Source organism: Solenopsis invicta, chromosome 6 (genome assembly GCF_016802725.1).
Source record: "Solenopsis invicta isolate M01_SB chromosome 6, UNIL_Sinv_3.0, whole genome shotgun sequence".
NCBI lineage: Eukaryota > Metazoa > Arthropoda > Insecta > Hymenoptera > Formicidae > Solenopsis > Solenopsis invicta.
The window spans coordinates 11,111,900-11,128,026 of NC_052669.1; the positions used below are offsets into that span (position 1 = coordinate 11,111,900).

The 16,127-nt window shown below is 33.2% G+C and overlaps 3 protein-coding genes across 22 annotated transcripts in view; 1 reads left to right on the forward strand and 2 right to left on the reverse strand.

Moving 5' to 3' along the window:
• LOC105199525 (liprin-alpha-1) overlaps positions 1-16,127 on the forward strand; it is a 226,288-nt gene that overhangs the window by 23,424 nt on the left and 186,737 nt on the right. The window lies entirely within an intron of this gene.
• Positions 1,593-2,963, reverse strand: LOC120358123. The gene is made up of 2 exons (XM_039450867.1): positions 1,739-2,963; positions 1,593-1,669 (listed from the first exon to the last, which is right to left on the reverse strand). The coding sequence occupies exon 1, from the start codon at positions 2,853-2,855 to the stop codon at positions 2,016-2,018; it is 840 nt and encodes a 279-aa protein (XP_039306801.1). The 5' UTR covers positions 2,856-2,963; the 3' UTR covers positions 1,593-1,669; positions 1,739-2,015.
• LOC120358122 lies at positions 4,940-6,524 on the reverse strand. The gene is made up of 2 exons (XM_039450866.1): positions 6,327-6,524; positions 4,940-6,257 (listed from the first exon to the last, which is right to left on the reverse strand). The coding sequence occupies exon 2, from the start codon at positions 6,170-6,172 to the stop codon at positions 5,072-5,074; it is 1,101 nt and encodes a 366-aa protein (XP_039306800.1). The 5' UTR covers positions 6,173-6,257; positions 6,327-6,524; the 3' UTR covers positions 4,940-5,071.

Sequence of the window (16,127 nt, forward strand, 5' to 3'; positions counted from 1 at the left end):
GTTTTATTTAGTACTGGGCCTTATTTCAAGTATCTTATATAGTATCTTATATATCTCTATCACCCTTGTAGAAAAATACTACTGAGCACTACTAGTGCGCAGTAGTATTTTGAGGCACTATTGCACCACTACACTACTGCACTACAACACTACTACACTATTGCTACTGTAGTGCAGAGGAGTGCAGTAGTTTTCAATAGTGCTAACAATAAGTAGTGTTAAGATTTTCTGTAGCTCTTATTATTTTGTTTTGTCATAAGTTGTTTTTTATACATATTTGAAAAAAGTTATGTATAAATAATTGCGATTCTTATCACTCGAACACATTTTATTTAACAATACATTCACGTGTGAAATAATAAGATTTTATATGACCACATTTTAATATAATCCTAGCAAATATCTTATTATTCATCATGAAAGTTTTCATAAGATTTGTTATCACAATAATATACGAACTAATCAATCCAGCTAACAAGACAACGTCGAAAACATAATTATTTTCAAATCGGTTGTACTGTATTGTATTAGTTGTATTATGTTTTACTGAAAAATTTAGATTCACAATTTAATTGAAAAATTGAAAAACATTCAATTAAACGCTATAGAGCTCAATCATTGTACTATACAACTGATTTAAAAGGTATTATGTTTTACTAAAAAATGCAAGTTTAAAAACGCATTCAATCTTATTAGACCGAACAGAGCCTTCTAATAATTTTAATAGAACATTTTCAGCAGGAAAGGAAGAATGATATATAACATCTCTATAAATGTTTAAATCATACGCGGACTAATAGAAACGATTAAGATACGATTAATATTTATAAAACAAATATAATAATATTCAAAATTTGATTTATGTAATTTTAACAATACTTTTATTAGATACACGGGAAAATCTAACTTATACCTGTCAGTATGATAAATTATTTACTGACCTTTGATGAAGATTTACTGCTTTTACATATTGAACACTCGTAAAACTAAATACTACAAAAAACTATTTAAAACTATGTGGTCACTGAGTGAGAATGCGAAATTAGACTTGTATCAGCGCTGCATCCTAAATTGCAATATGGTGAGTTTAATAACAAGAGCTTATTGTAGTATAATGTAGTAAGTTGACCCTATTACTGTAATAAGTTGGCCTTCGTAATATTCATATTACAATAACCATACGCATGTGGTCCATCGAATGTAGTATTTTCGTGCGGGATTACAATAATCACATGAATTACAATTCCTAGCCCGTGAATTTTTTCGTACGAAAAAGTGCAATAGTGTTCAGTGTAGTAGTGTAGTGGTGCAGTAGTGCCGTGCTTCAAAATACTACTGCGCACTAGTAGTGCTTAATAGTATTTTTCTACAAGGGCAGAAGTACAAAAGTACAGAATTTGAATGATAATTAAACATATAACGCTAATTTATATACAGGGTGTCAGAAAACTAAAACTTATGCTCTCGTGGTTTGATAGAGCAAGTCATATTGAGGAGAAAAATCTTTTATCATTTTTTATTATTTGCCATAGTTATTGAAATTGGTCTATCGTCAAGTATGTTTTTAATGGATTTATAATGGATTTATAATATATATATATATATATATAATGTGATGTTCTTTCCCTGGAGTTAGGGCGATCGAAATGAATTAACCAAATTTGTTTCTCTGTAAATAAGAGTTTTATATTAAGCATATATTGCTATAACTATAGTATGTACAAAATTTACAAATCACCTGTAAATAAGAGAAACGACAATTTAGGTCAATTATCTGACTCTTCTTACAACTTTGCTTTTATCACTTATTCTGTTAGGTTACTTCTATGTTTCTTCTATCTATCTATCTATTCCTCTCTTATCCTTCTTTACATGCTTGATGATTAATTTGTTACTCGGCGAGACATCTAGCAGGTTGTCATCGCAGCGCGTGCAGAGTATACTGAGCGCGCTAATTTTGAAGAGAGTATATTCTCTTTACATCTCCCCTCTTCGGGAAAATTTTCCACTGTTTCTCAATCCTCTTCGGCTTCTAATAGTGGAATTAGCTTTGTCGCATGGAATAGACTTGTATCTTGATTTCTTCTACCAGTTTTTATTTTATAAATTGAGTTTGAAACTTTTTCCTCTATTGTGAATGGTCCGATTCTTAGTTCTTCTAGCTTTTTCCTGTTGAGTTTGTTCCCGTTTTCTATGAATACTTTATCTCCCACGTTGAATTCATGGTGTTTTCTATTCTTGTCGAATATATTTTTGTTATACTTATGTGATTTTTGTGTTCTCTCTGATGCTAGCTTTTTGTCCCTTATCCAGTCTTCTCCGTTTTTCTTTCTTCTTAATTCTTCTGGTATGTTGCTGGTGTCTGTTCCGTGTAATAGGTACTCCGGTGTAAATCCTGTGATTGTATGTTCTAGTTTGTTGTACCTATTCACACATTCCCGTGCTATCGTTGTCCATGCTCTTCTATTTTCTTCTTCGTTGATTCTGCATCTTATTTTGTTTGTTAGTGTCTGGTTCAGCCTTTCGTTTAGACCATTAGAGAATGGTGCATTTATTGCAGTGAAAATTAGTTGTATTTCTTTCTTTTTTACATAGTCTTTAAACTCTCTTGAATTTAGACCGGGGTATTGATCTGTCAAGATTGTTCCGATCTTTTCTATCTCCAGCACAGTTTGAACTAATTTTATGAAATCGTTGGCATTTTGGCTTTTTGACGTTGAAATAAACGCGTATCTCGTGAAATGGTCGACTAGTAAATGTATGTATTTTTTTGTCGATCTAGTGCCTCCGAATCCTCCGATTGTATCTATAGACACGATTTCAAAGGCCTTAGTTGCTGGTCCTAATTGTGACATAGATCCGAATTTATGTTGTCCCCTTGATTTATTCTTAATGCATATATCACATTCTTTACATATTCTTTTTATGTTCTCCTGCAAATTTTTAGCGGTGTAATATGGGCTTATTTTTATTCTTGTTTGTGTTATTCCTGTGTGGCACCACTCTTTGTGTGTTCTCTTAATTAACTCAATGCTGAATTTTTCAGATAATATTATTTTTTCTCTCTTTTTAATCTTTTTATAATATATGTTGTTTTTCTTTATCAATTTTTCTTTCTTGTTTTGTAATAATATATTGTTCTTCTGGTCTAATTTTATTTCATCTATTTCAATGAAATTTACAGTTTTCAATAAGTCCTCTTCTTCTTCTATATTAGCGCCAAGTACGGGGTTTCTGCTTAAACAGTCCGCTTCTGCGTTATCTTTCCCTGGGATGTATATAATCTTGAAGTCGTATTGAGATAAATAGTGGGTTAGGTCGCCTAATTCTTCGTCTGTTCGTGCCCTCACATTCATATTCTCTAGTGGTTTGTGGTCCGAGTGTACTTCGAAGTATCTTCCCATCAACCAGTGTTGCCAGTACTTTATGGTTTCCTTTATAGCTATACATTCAAGATATATTGCTTTCTTCCTCTTTTGTGTTTCATTAAGTTTTTTTGAGAAGTAGGCCACCGGTTTTTCTTTCCCGTCTTCTTGCGTTTGTTTTAATATTGCGCCTATGCCTTCGAGGGATGCGTCTGTATATATTTTGATTGGGAGGTCCTTGTTAAATATCGCCAGCACCGGTTTAGAACATAGCATTCTTTTTATGTTTCTGAAGGCTTTTTCGCAGTCCTCTGTCCATATGAATTTTTCATTCTTCTTTAGCAGTCGATGTAAGGGGTTTAGTAATATTGAGCTTTTCTCTATGTATTCGTGGTAAAAGTTTATTTTCCCCAAAAATTGTCTAATCTGCTTTTGTGTGGTAGGAGTCGGGAAGTTCTTTATTGATGTTATGTTATCTTTCACTGGTGTGACTGTATTTTCTCCTATTACATGTCCTAAATATCTGACCGAGCCAACTGCGAACGTGCATTTCTTAAATTTCAACCTGAATCCTTCTGTCTTTATTGCTTCTAATACTCTTTCAATGTGGTCTAGATGTTCCTCAAACGTCGATGAGTGTATTAGGATATCGTCTATATAGTTTACTGAAAATTCCATTAGTTTATGTTTTCTCAATATGTTACTCAGAATTCGTTGAAATATAGCTGGAGCCGTTTTTAAGCCAAAGGGTAGACATGTCCACTGAAAGTGGCCGTCTTGCGTCACAAATCCCGTTTTTCTTCTATCCTCAATTCTTAGTGGTATTGACCAAAAAGCCGAGTTTATGTCTAGTTTTGTAAAGTATTTGCAGTTCCTGGCTCTTATTGTTATATCGTTTATTAAAGGGAATGGTTGTGCTTGAGGGACAATGTTTTTGTTTAAGTCTCTGAAGTCTATACACATACGTGTTTTCCCTTCATCCTGCTTATATGCTAGCGTGACAGGTGCGGCAAAAGGGCTGTAAGATTCTTCGATTAGTTTTTTCTCTAATAATTTGGCTATCTGTTTTTCTATTTCTTCTTTGTCTTCTATATTGCATCTGTACGGTCTTTTACTGCAGTATCTCTCTACTATTAAATCGATTCTGGCTTCGTACTCCTTCACCTTTCCAACGTCGTATTTGTCTTTTGCAAACGCTGATTTGTTGTTATCTATTAATCTTTCTATCTTAATTTTTTTATCTTTGTCTAAATGTTCTATATTTATTTGGAATTCGTTTGTTTCCACGTGTTCGTTAAAATTAACTGAACACTTTTCCGTTTCATTTTCTATTTCCCTTAGTATTATCTTTGGTTCTTCTATCCCTTCTTCTATTTTCTGTGAGATCTCTAAATTTTCATTCAGTCTCAACTTGAACGTGGGGATTAAATCCAATCCTATTATAAAATCTTCGAAATCCTCTCTTTCAACTATGTATACTTCTACTTCTTTTTCTATATTATATATTTTTATTCTTATTCTTACCAATCCATTTGTGTAATTCACACCATTGATCGACTTTAAAAATATCCTATTTACATCTTCTCTATTATCCTTTATCTTTATCCATTTCGAGTTTATTAAGGAGACTTGAGAGCCTGGGTCATATGTTCCCATTATCTCTATCTGATTCTCGACTAGCATTTTAAGTTTGATCAATGGTGTGACTATTCGTTTTTTTTCTCTGTACTTAGGTCTACTTCTATTACTGAATTGCTTCCTATGGCTTTTGGCTTCTCTTTTTCTTCTCGTCTAAACCAGCATTTCTCTTCTGGGTGATATCTTGCACCTTTATCCATCTCCTCACATGTTTTGCATGGTTTCCTTTCTTCATTCTTAACTCTGTTTTCTGGTTTGCCTTCTTTTCTAAATGTTTTCTTTTTATCTGTTATTCCTTCAAGCTTCTGTAATTCATTCACTAAATCTCTTGTATTTTTTATTTCTTCCCTGTCAATTTTCTCTCTGATGAAATCTGGTAAGCCAAATGCAATCCTATCTATCATTGTATCCGCGTCCATGTCCTTGTTTATTTCCAGTAATAGTCGTTCTTTCTTTATTGCATATTGTATTAGTGAGCCTTCCTTGTACTTAAAATAGTGAGCATATGTTCTGCTACTCCATCCTTTATTTGCGAAGGTTTCTATTAGTTCTTGCTTCCATCCCTGCCAATCGTCTTCATGTTCCCCTCTTATTACTGTAGAAGTGTACCAGTCTTGGCATGTTCCGTCTAAAAATGCTCTCAATAATTCGATTTTGGTTTTATCCTTTTCTATATTAAATCTTCCACATTCCTTCTCGAATGTGTCTAACCATTGTTTAACATTGGATGTTTTATGGTTGAATTTCCCTAATACAAATTTATCTATAATGTGTTTTAAATTTTTCTCTTCTTCTTTTTTTTCTGAGTTTTCCACTAGTTTTCCCAGTATTTTTGCCAAATCTGAGTTTTCTTCAGTGTGTCCTCGCGCTATTTGTTTTAAATATTTTCCTCCAAACTGGATATTTCCTTCTTCGTCTACGTATGTCTTTTCCAATTCTTTTGTCAGCGTTATCCATATTTTCAACTCATCGTGCCTCCTTCCTAATGATTCTTTTACTTTTTTGAAATTCTCCGTCTTTGTTAATTCTCCGTGATAATCTGCATAGATGAGTTCATCTGGTATAGCGTATTGTTCCCCATCTTCTGTAGCGATTGAGGTTATGGCCGCAACCGTAGATTTGCTATCCTTTGGGGACACCACCGCTTTGAATGCAAATCTTAATTTCATCTTGTGACAGAAATTGTCGTTTTATAATGTGATGTTCTTTCCCTGGAGTTAGGGCGATCGAAATGAATTAACCAAATTTGTTTCTCTGTAAATAAGAGTTTTATATTAAGCATATATTGCTATAACTATAGTATGTACAAAATTTACAAATCACCTGTAAATAAGAGAAACGACAATTTAGGTCAATTATCTGACTCTTCTTACAACTTTGCTTTTATCACTTATTCTGTTAGGTTACTTCTATGTTTCTTCTATCTATCTATCTATTCCTCTCTTATCCTTCTTTACATGCTTGATGATTAATTTGTTACTCGGCGAGACATCTAGCAGGTTGTCATCGCAGCGCGTGCAGAGTATACTGAACGCGCTAATTTTGAAGAGAGTATATTCTCTTTACATATATATATATATATATATATATATATATATATACACAGGGTGTTTCAGCACCCGTACACCCCTTTTCTCTTCGCAGGATTAGGACCAATCAAAAATATGTTCAGACGAAAGTTGTAGGGTTTCAAAAGATCTATTCAATGATCTGATCAGTTTGACCTTGGATGGCGTCGCCAAGGTCAGATCGAAATCACATTAAGTTTTTTAAATGGAACACCCTATTTTTGATTCCAGAATCTAATAGCTGGTGTCAAGACCTTTCCAAAACACTATAAGAATGTTTATTTTCGTTGACTACTTTCCGAGTTGTGCGGCTTGAAAGTTACACTACCGCCAGCATCAGCATTACTCAAGATGTACCATGTGGTGGTTACTTAGTCGGATTTAATCTTGTGGGTGTGTGCATACGTGCATGCGTATGTGTATGGGGGAGGAAAAGGGGAGTCAAAGTTTTATGTACTCTGCTTTTGTTTATTAACTGGATTGATTATGTTTGATGATCAATCATGTCCAGATTGACTGTATGCATTTTCCTGTGCTTAGCATTATCCAGAATGAACGACGTGGACGTGACGAGAATTTCATCCCATTGGGGTGCTTGATTCACGTGAGTCCCCTTGCCTCTCACGTTTGGGGTGCTTGATTCACGTGAGTCCCCTTGCCTCTCACGTTTGGGGTGCTTGATTCACGTGAGTCCCCTTGCCTCTCACGTTTGGGGTGCTTGATTCACGTGAGTCCCCTTGCCTCTCACGTTTGGGGTGCTTGATTCACGTGAGTCCCCTTGCCTCTCACGTTCGGGAATGAATGAGTGTATGTTTTGTTAAGCGACTAAATGTTCAAAGTGAGCACCATTCTCTGCGATGCAAGCATCAACTCTATTTTGAAAATCATTGGTTGCTCGAAGAATTTCCTCGGCACGTAAGGATCGAATTGCTTCACTTATTCTACGAATCATATTATCCCTCGTAGTCGGACGTTCATGATAGACCAAGTTTTTTATCCTTCCCCAGAAATAATAATCAAGGACGGTGAGATCTGGTGAACGGGGTGGATAATTGATTGGACCGGGGTGGATATTTGCCTATCCACTTGTCGGGGAACATAGTATTTAATGCCGCACGAGCAACTCTCGATGTATGAGACGGACATGCATCTTGTTGGAACCACATGTTCAGGCGCAATTGCAGAGGAATATTTTCTAGTAAGACAGGAAGATCTGTCATTATCAAGGCGGAATATCTATCACCGTTTAGATTTTCGTCAAAGAAAACAGGACCTATGATTTGACTTCCAATAATTCCACACCAAACATTGACTTTCCAAATGGTTTGATGATCTACTTCTCTCAACCAGTGAGGATTATTTTGTGCCCAATAACGAGAGTTCCAAGTATTAACAGATCCATCACTTTTAAGTGTACATTCGTCAGAAAATAAAATTTTCAAGTGGAAATCAAGTGGTTGCTGTCTTATAAAGTTGCAAAATACAAGTCTCTGTCTAATATCGTTATAATTCAACGCTTGATGAACAGACATTCTGTAAGGGTGAAATTTGTTATTTTTTAGAATGCGCCAAACACTGATTTTACTAACACCAGAATCTTGTTCTCGTCGTCTTAAAGAATCATAAGGGTTCAATTCTGTCGATGCAAGAATTTCCACTGTTCTTTCATCCATAATCGGACGACGAATTTGTGTACCTTTGTTATGTTGAGGCTGAACGACACCTTTAATTTTGATTCGTTTAGCCAAACGTGAAAAAACATTTCGCGAGTGAGGAGTCCGATCAGGATAACGTTCCCGCCACAATCTTTTCGCTGCAATGAATGTACCTCGACACTCACCTAAAATTAGCAGCATATCATATGCTTCTTCATTGGAATAGGACATGGCTAAATAAATCTAGACTAATAAAGAGGGTCGGATTTTTGTTGCGCGATTGATACTGATGGTTATGACGGATATGACGGTTATTGAAGACGTAGGTGACAAGTTTGAGAGAGTTATTGTCACTCGTGTTGAGTTGAGTCACAATAGCGTTGTGGTGAATACATCTCTACTACATCCTATGCAAATAACAATATGTATAAAATCACGAGTTAGACATCGTTACGCAGAAAGCCGCGCTCGTTATTGCTCGTGTGCTACCGTTAAAGTAATAATGTAATTACATAATATTATGACATACATATGTATGTGACTATCTACGGTCGCGACAGCTAACTTTCACGATTTTTCATGATCTGTTTTTGTTGGCCCGGCTCGCGTGTTTACTTTCTTTGTGTCGGCTGCACGGCTTTCTGCGTAACGCGTGATTTTATATTGTTATTTACATGGTGTTGGCGGTAGTGTAACTTTCAAGCCGCACAACTCGGAAAGTAGTCAACGAAAATAAACTTTCTTGTAGTGTTTTGGAAAGGTCTTGACACCAGCTATTAGATTCTGGAATCAAAAATAGGGTGTTTCATTTAAAAAACTTAATGTGATTTTGATCTGACCTTGGCGACGCCATCCAAGGTCAAACTGATAAGATCATTGAATAGATCTTTTGAAACCCTACAACTTTCGTCTGAACATATTTTTGATTGGTCCTAATCCTGCGAAGAGAAAAGGGGTGTACGGGTGGTCTGAAACACCCTGTATATATATATATATATATATATATATATATATATATAGGTTGGAACTGATAGTTAGCAATTCTAGAATTCTTAGCAAGAGATTAGCAACTCTAGAATTCTTTGAGACTTATAGAATTTCATCGTGAAAATCACTTTTTTAGTAACATGAGGTGCGGACAAAGAAATAAAAAAATTTTGTAAAAATATTTAATGGCCAGAACTATAGCTTATACCTATTGGGAACTTTAAAACTCTTCGAGAACTAGAATTCCGTAGTCAAAATCAATTTTTTCAAAACTTGAGGTGCTACGGAAAGTTGGCACCTCATATTTTTAAATTATTATTTTTAATGTTATTTTGGCGAAACTATTGTTACAAACTATCAGGAACTTTAGAATTATTGTGCAAATAGAACTTGCATAAAAAGTTGCGGTACAGAAGAATGAGGTGCTAACTTTAACTCTTACATTCTACAGCGCGAAGCATCTTTTGTCTTGAGTGGTTACATATACGTAGGTTGCTCCGTAAGTTTTGCGTTTTGGCAACACTGCTGTTGCTAGGTAAAATCTAACCTTACTAAAAAAGTTTGACAGTTTGGAAGATTTTTAGAAGACTCGAAGCGTTTTGTCGTACGGAGGCTACTTGTATTGTTTACAGTGACTTGAAAATTGTGTCTCAGCGAAAAAATGGAATTAACACGAGAACACTTTCGTGCGATGATTTTTTACGATTTTTGACGTGGATTATCGAGACAAGAGTGCATCGATTAACTTGCTTCTACTTTTGGCAATAAAGCACACAAGGCCACTATTTGTTACTGGTTCAATGAATTCAATCGTGGTCGCAGTTTGCTCACCGACGAACCTCGCGAGGTTGTCCAAAATCTGCTGTTGTGCCAGAAAACATCGACGCTGTGCGTAAACTGATACTGCAAGATTGACGTATGACATACCGTGAGATTCAGACATCCCTGGGTGCTGGTATGAATTGCATACAAACGATATTGCATGAACATTTGGCCGTAAAAAAAATTTGTTTACGTTGGATTCCGCATAATTTGACAATTGCTTAAAAAAGGATTGTGTGAAGTGGTGCAAAAAATACTGAAGAAATTTGATCGAGGTACGTCAAATGCCGCGTATAACCTTTATACAGATGATGAGTCATGGATCTATGCATATGAGCCGGAAACTAAACTGCAGTCATCTGTGTGAGTCTTTCAAAATGAATCCAACCCAACAAAAGTTGTTCGCGCTTAAAGCACTTCGAAACAAATGGTCGCCTTTTTTTTTGAAAAAACGTCATGTGGCATTAGTACCTTTAGAGAAACGTAGAACGGTTAATTTTGAGTGGTACACAATCATTTGTTTGCCAGAAGTTTTTGGCCAAATAAGGAAAAACAACTCAAAACGACGAATCATTCTTCAACATGACAATGCGAGCTTTCATATGTTGGCTTAAACAACCACCTATTTGATCGATGAAAACGTCGAATTAATGGGTCATCCACCGTACTGTTTTGATTTGGCACCCAATGACTTTTTTTTGATCCCGAATATCAAGAATAAACTGCGTGGTCAACGATTTTTGACGCCAGAAGAAGCGGTTAATGCGTTTAGAACACGGGTTTTGGAGGTACCATTTTCCGAGTGCTATGGATGCTAAAATAAATGGTTTTAGCGAATGCAGAAGTGTATTGATCTTTATGGAGAATACTTTGAAAAACAATAAAGCCATTTTCAATGACAAATTGTCGTGTTTTCCTTACTAGTCGCAAAACTTTTGGAGCAACCTTTGTTCTTATGACTCTAATTTTTAAAGATATGTTATAATAATAAAAATTACAAATTAATACATAAATATTTGTGCTCTCAAAATTTAAAATCAGTAATTTTTAAAACATGGTCTAATGAGCAAGCTAAATTGAAGTGTTAGTTATAATGTAATAAATATAATGATTTAATAAACACTTTAATAAATATAAACATAAATGTCAAACGTTTTGATTGTATAATGCGGTCATCTTCAGTGACAAACAATATTCTAAATAATAGTTAAATTCAAACACAATACAAAAAGCAAAATTAGCGTTTGTAACAAAAATTACTGTTTCTTTCAATTGAATTGTACATTGTACTGTTGCATCATGAGTGAGTAGGTCCTAGGTTGTTCAAGGGGTGAATCCAAGAAAGATCTAATGTATTTCCATGACAATATAACTATTGATTTACTTTTGTTATAACGCAGATCATTAAGAGAGTATTAAGCTGTAATATATTTAGACAAAATTTGGAAAAATAAAATTTTAAAAGAAAAAAGGAAAAAAACAAAAGAAAAATCTAATCTAATAAATCTCATAAATATTATAAATAATCTAATAAATATTATATTTAAATATCGTACGTCCAAAAAAAGTATTCTATTTATAAATTGAAATTTTCTGTAATCCCTTATTCTAAGCGACAACTTTTATAGAAAGAGTATTCCTTTTTCAAAAATGTAAACTGTTCATGAAAAATTATAAGTTTTTCTCCTGTATTAAGAGGACTATTTATTTAAAATGGAAACCATCTTACATGCGGTACGAAAAGCAATGTGTGTCGCTGCGTGGCATTACCGTGACTGCCGCTCGAGAAGACGCATTAACCTATAAACTCTTTGTGAAAACATCATAGAAGAGTGAAGAAAGAATAATCAAAGGGTTAGTGAGAGTGTTTGTGCGGTACTCAAGACGCAAGTTTTATCTTGTTCAAATCAGCTTTACTTCAAATAAATTTTTTAATAAGGATATCACAAGTGTACGATTAGCTCAGTGTTAGCATATTAGGTTATTGTTCCGAAGTTCGAATCTCGCCGGCGCGCGGCGCCGATGTGTTTTTAAAAATTTGTCAAATAATACGTAATTGTAATTAGTGAAATAGAATCTTATATGTGAAACAGTGAATATAGATATAAAGCTATAAGAATAATAAAATCTGTTAAAAAAATTTTTTTTTGTTTTTGCAAACATCATATGCTTGGATCTCTACGTTAACCTGCCTATCAGAACTCTATGTTAGAATATATTCAATAGCAATAACAATATTATATATTCTGCATGCAAGAGGAAATTGATAGTGAAAACAAAATAAAATTACTCTAAATGTAAAAATATTGTGCTTAGACATTTTTCTTGTTAGTTCTAAAGGATTCCTCTTGAGGCTGTATAGAAGAATAAAATCCTCTAAGATTTAGCGGATTTAGCTAATATAAAAATACAAAATAAAAGAGAATAATAGAGAGTTGATAAGCCGCGCAGGTTGTTATACGCCAAAAACAAAACAAGACATGTTTACGAGATTTAAACGTTTTGATCTTTTAATTATTGGTCATCCTTGGTGAAATACAAAATAATCAAAATTAGAAGTCAAAAACTTTGCGCTATCCGCTTATTAAAATAAAACGCCTCATTCCGTGGTGGCTCGTGGAACGTGCCAAAGAGATAGAATTCTTAGAACAGTTGATAGCAATACAGACTAAGAGTTCTAAAAATTATATCACAGATACTTGAGGAAGGATGTTGACAGCACGGAATGCTTAGAGACGAATGTCAAGGAGCATATGAAGACCAATAATTAAAGGGTTGAAACGTCTGAATCTTGTAAACATGTCTTGTTTTGTTTTTGGCGTATGAACCTGCGTGGCTCGTTAGCTCTTTATTATTCTCTTTTATTTTGTATTTATTATATGAGCCTAACTATATTTATTTTGTTTTTTTTTGTTTTAATATAAAAATTATTTTTTTTTTGGAAGGGGGCTGTATTTAAAGGAAATTAAAAATAAAAACAAGCGTGATCAATAATCTTGTAAGAAGGGAATGAGATAAAAGGAGGTGGGATCTGATCTTAATCATATATTTTTTATATATTCTTAAGGTTCATAAGGATTCTATGTCGAATAGAACAAAGAAAAATGTGATATATTAGATCCAATGCAAAGATTGTGATGCATCACATGTGGGTCAAACGGGAAGAACATTAAAAACCAGAATTTCGAAACATTTTAGTAACATTCGTAGAAACACTGACAATCATCCCGTGTTGACAGAACATAGGATCCATCACAATCATGACTGACTGTGAGAGGGTGAAAGTATAATAAACCATTCCTGTATAAAAGCAGAATTTCAGAATTGCTACACATTCAAATGTAAAAAAAAACGACAAACTTATAATCAGGTACTGAGTTTTTACATTATAGATATATACATATCGTTTTTAATGATTTATTTAATTAATTTTGTTATTTTTGTTTTTATTTTTAATAACTTGAAAGATTAATCTCCGTGTTGTTTTTGTTTTTATTTTTAAATTTTATTTTTTTTTTGTTTATTTTAATTGACTACTTTAACCCTTAAACACACCGATCCTGTAAAATATGGAAACACATTTTTGGGTCTGGGAGATTTTTTCAACTTTGAGAAACTATAACTTTGATTACAATCAATATTTTTCTCCGATTTTTTTTTCTAAACGAAAGTTCAAAATCTCAGGAGTGACTGCATAATTGGCATTGTCGAAAAATAATTTATTGTGAAGTTATAAAAGAAAAACCATTAAGCAAAAATGAGAAATTGGTCAAAAATTCAATTTTTCTTCAAAAAATCATATTTTTGCAACAAAAAACGTTTAAGGACTTTCAAATACGGCGTTTTAAAGCTAAAGAGTCACTTTCAAAATAAAATTTGGCAAAGTCATTTCTTTTGAAAAGTATAATTATGTAACATGGAGAATATGAGGTATTTTTGGACATTTAAAAATCCATACTTCATTCACAATTCATACTTAAAAAAAAAAAAATTATATCATTGTCATTTCTATTAAAAAATGTACTTATGTAACAAGGCGAATATGAGATATTTTTGATTAAATTGTGCCTAAAGTTGAAAATTGATATGTTTCATGATATATTTCGGAAAAACTCTTTTTTTTACAGCATTTTATAGTATTTCAACTTTAGATAGAGTATATGCGAGTAACATCCGCGAATCGACTTGTTCGAACGTATTTTGTCCAGCTTATTTATGTAAAATATTCACAAAAAAGCTTCACTTACACACTATATGGGTCGCATTGACCCTAACAAAACTTTATTGCCGTGCCGTTTGAATTCTAGTTGACCAAAAAATTTGATCAATTATATCAATCGGAAGAGGAGATTTCAAATTTTTTTTACGTCTTGGTCCGAACTTTCTATCTTATTCCGTCTTCACATAGCAAGCGTTCAAAACTTCATATGGGGTTTCTCAAACCCACTTACGTGTTTAAGGGTTAAGATAATTACCGTGTACGAAAATGTCATTATCAGTAAATCATGTATTTTACGTTTATACACTGTATCGACTGATTTTACGATCTTTCAAGTTCGATTTGATGAAAATGCTATAATGCCTTATTTTATTGTTAACCATACAGAATGATTGTTGAACTTATTTATGATATTTTTGACGATTTTAACTTGTTTTCTCTTTTGTACATTTATTATATTGATGCTTCTTGACGTGGATGGTGAGTTATACATGTGGACTTTAACGTAACCTTTTTTTATTTGTTTTTACATCAATTTGTATTTTTAGTTTGATGTTTCGTTGTCACGGAATCAATAAATTCTATGCCAATGTGACATGAAGGAGAGACGTGGAGATGTTCTTATCGTTTCTCGTCTTGGAGATGTTTTTTGAGTATGTATGCTGAGGATGGCTCGAAAAAGACCCTAAATGTATATGGATTTATAATAAATATATTAAAAATTTAATTTGGAAAATTACCTGTGCACTGCTTACTGCGCTAACACTCTGATCAGCCCTACTTTGTCTTGACAATTTTGAGAGTTTATTTGTGTTTGATTTGTAAAATCAATAGTTTCAAAAATCATGTTTTTATCACATGCACGGCATTTATATTTTTGCAAATGTTGTCATTATATTGCTATTTACATGCTGTTAAATGCGGACAGCAAACCAATGAATAGAGTTGCTATCATGTTGCCATCATATGCACATTGCGTTCAACGAAGTGATGCCATCAAGATGCTATTAACTTATCATCATCAAATTTATAATTCACGAGTGAGCAACAATTTCACACATAATAAAGAAGCACCCTGTCTCTAGTTTGTAAATATCAACCGCTGCAATCATTAATAACGGCGTCTTAAACTTATGTGGCTATCTGGAGTATGTTAAAGACAAAAAATTTTTTTTCTACTGTTATGTCTGATGTTTCTTCATATGCAATTGTAATTTTAATTATATAATTTGGCATTGATGGCTGCTTCAAAACACAAAAGCCTGAAGGTGAACATGAAAGCGATTCGATGTCGATTCGTTTTCTATTACTTGATTCTTTCAAAAAGAATCAGATTTATTTTTTTTTATTAAATTATTGTCTTCATCTCTTTTAACTTTATTACACTTTTAAAGATGCATTTCAATTGTGGAGTTTTTGCATTTGCTATTTTTGCACAAGCAATACATTTCTATTTATTGACATTATCAGCAGATAAGTTACAAAACAAGCTCATAATGTTTTTATGTTTCCCTTCTAACATATTTTTCAAATTATTTTTGTATTAAATAATTACTTCACCAATAAACAATAAACGTATAATTATTTTAATATAACTGAAATGGGTTGTAGGAAGTATGAATATAGAATTGCGTTTGTTTTTATACTCTGATTCTAGCGCATAAAATTATATTTATGTTTATCGGGCGTCTTTATAAGCTGCTTGCGAATTAGAATATTAATAAATATTATTTATTTTATAAAAAGTTTATATTTTATTGCTTTCAATAGAAAAGATAGGTTTTGTCAGTTTTTTTCTAGAAAATATCAAAAAAATGTGGAATTTTGCCAATTCTGTAAAATATTTTAACCCTTAAACACACCGATCCTGTAA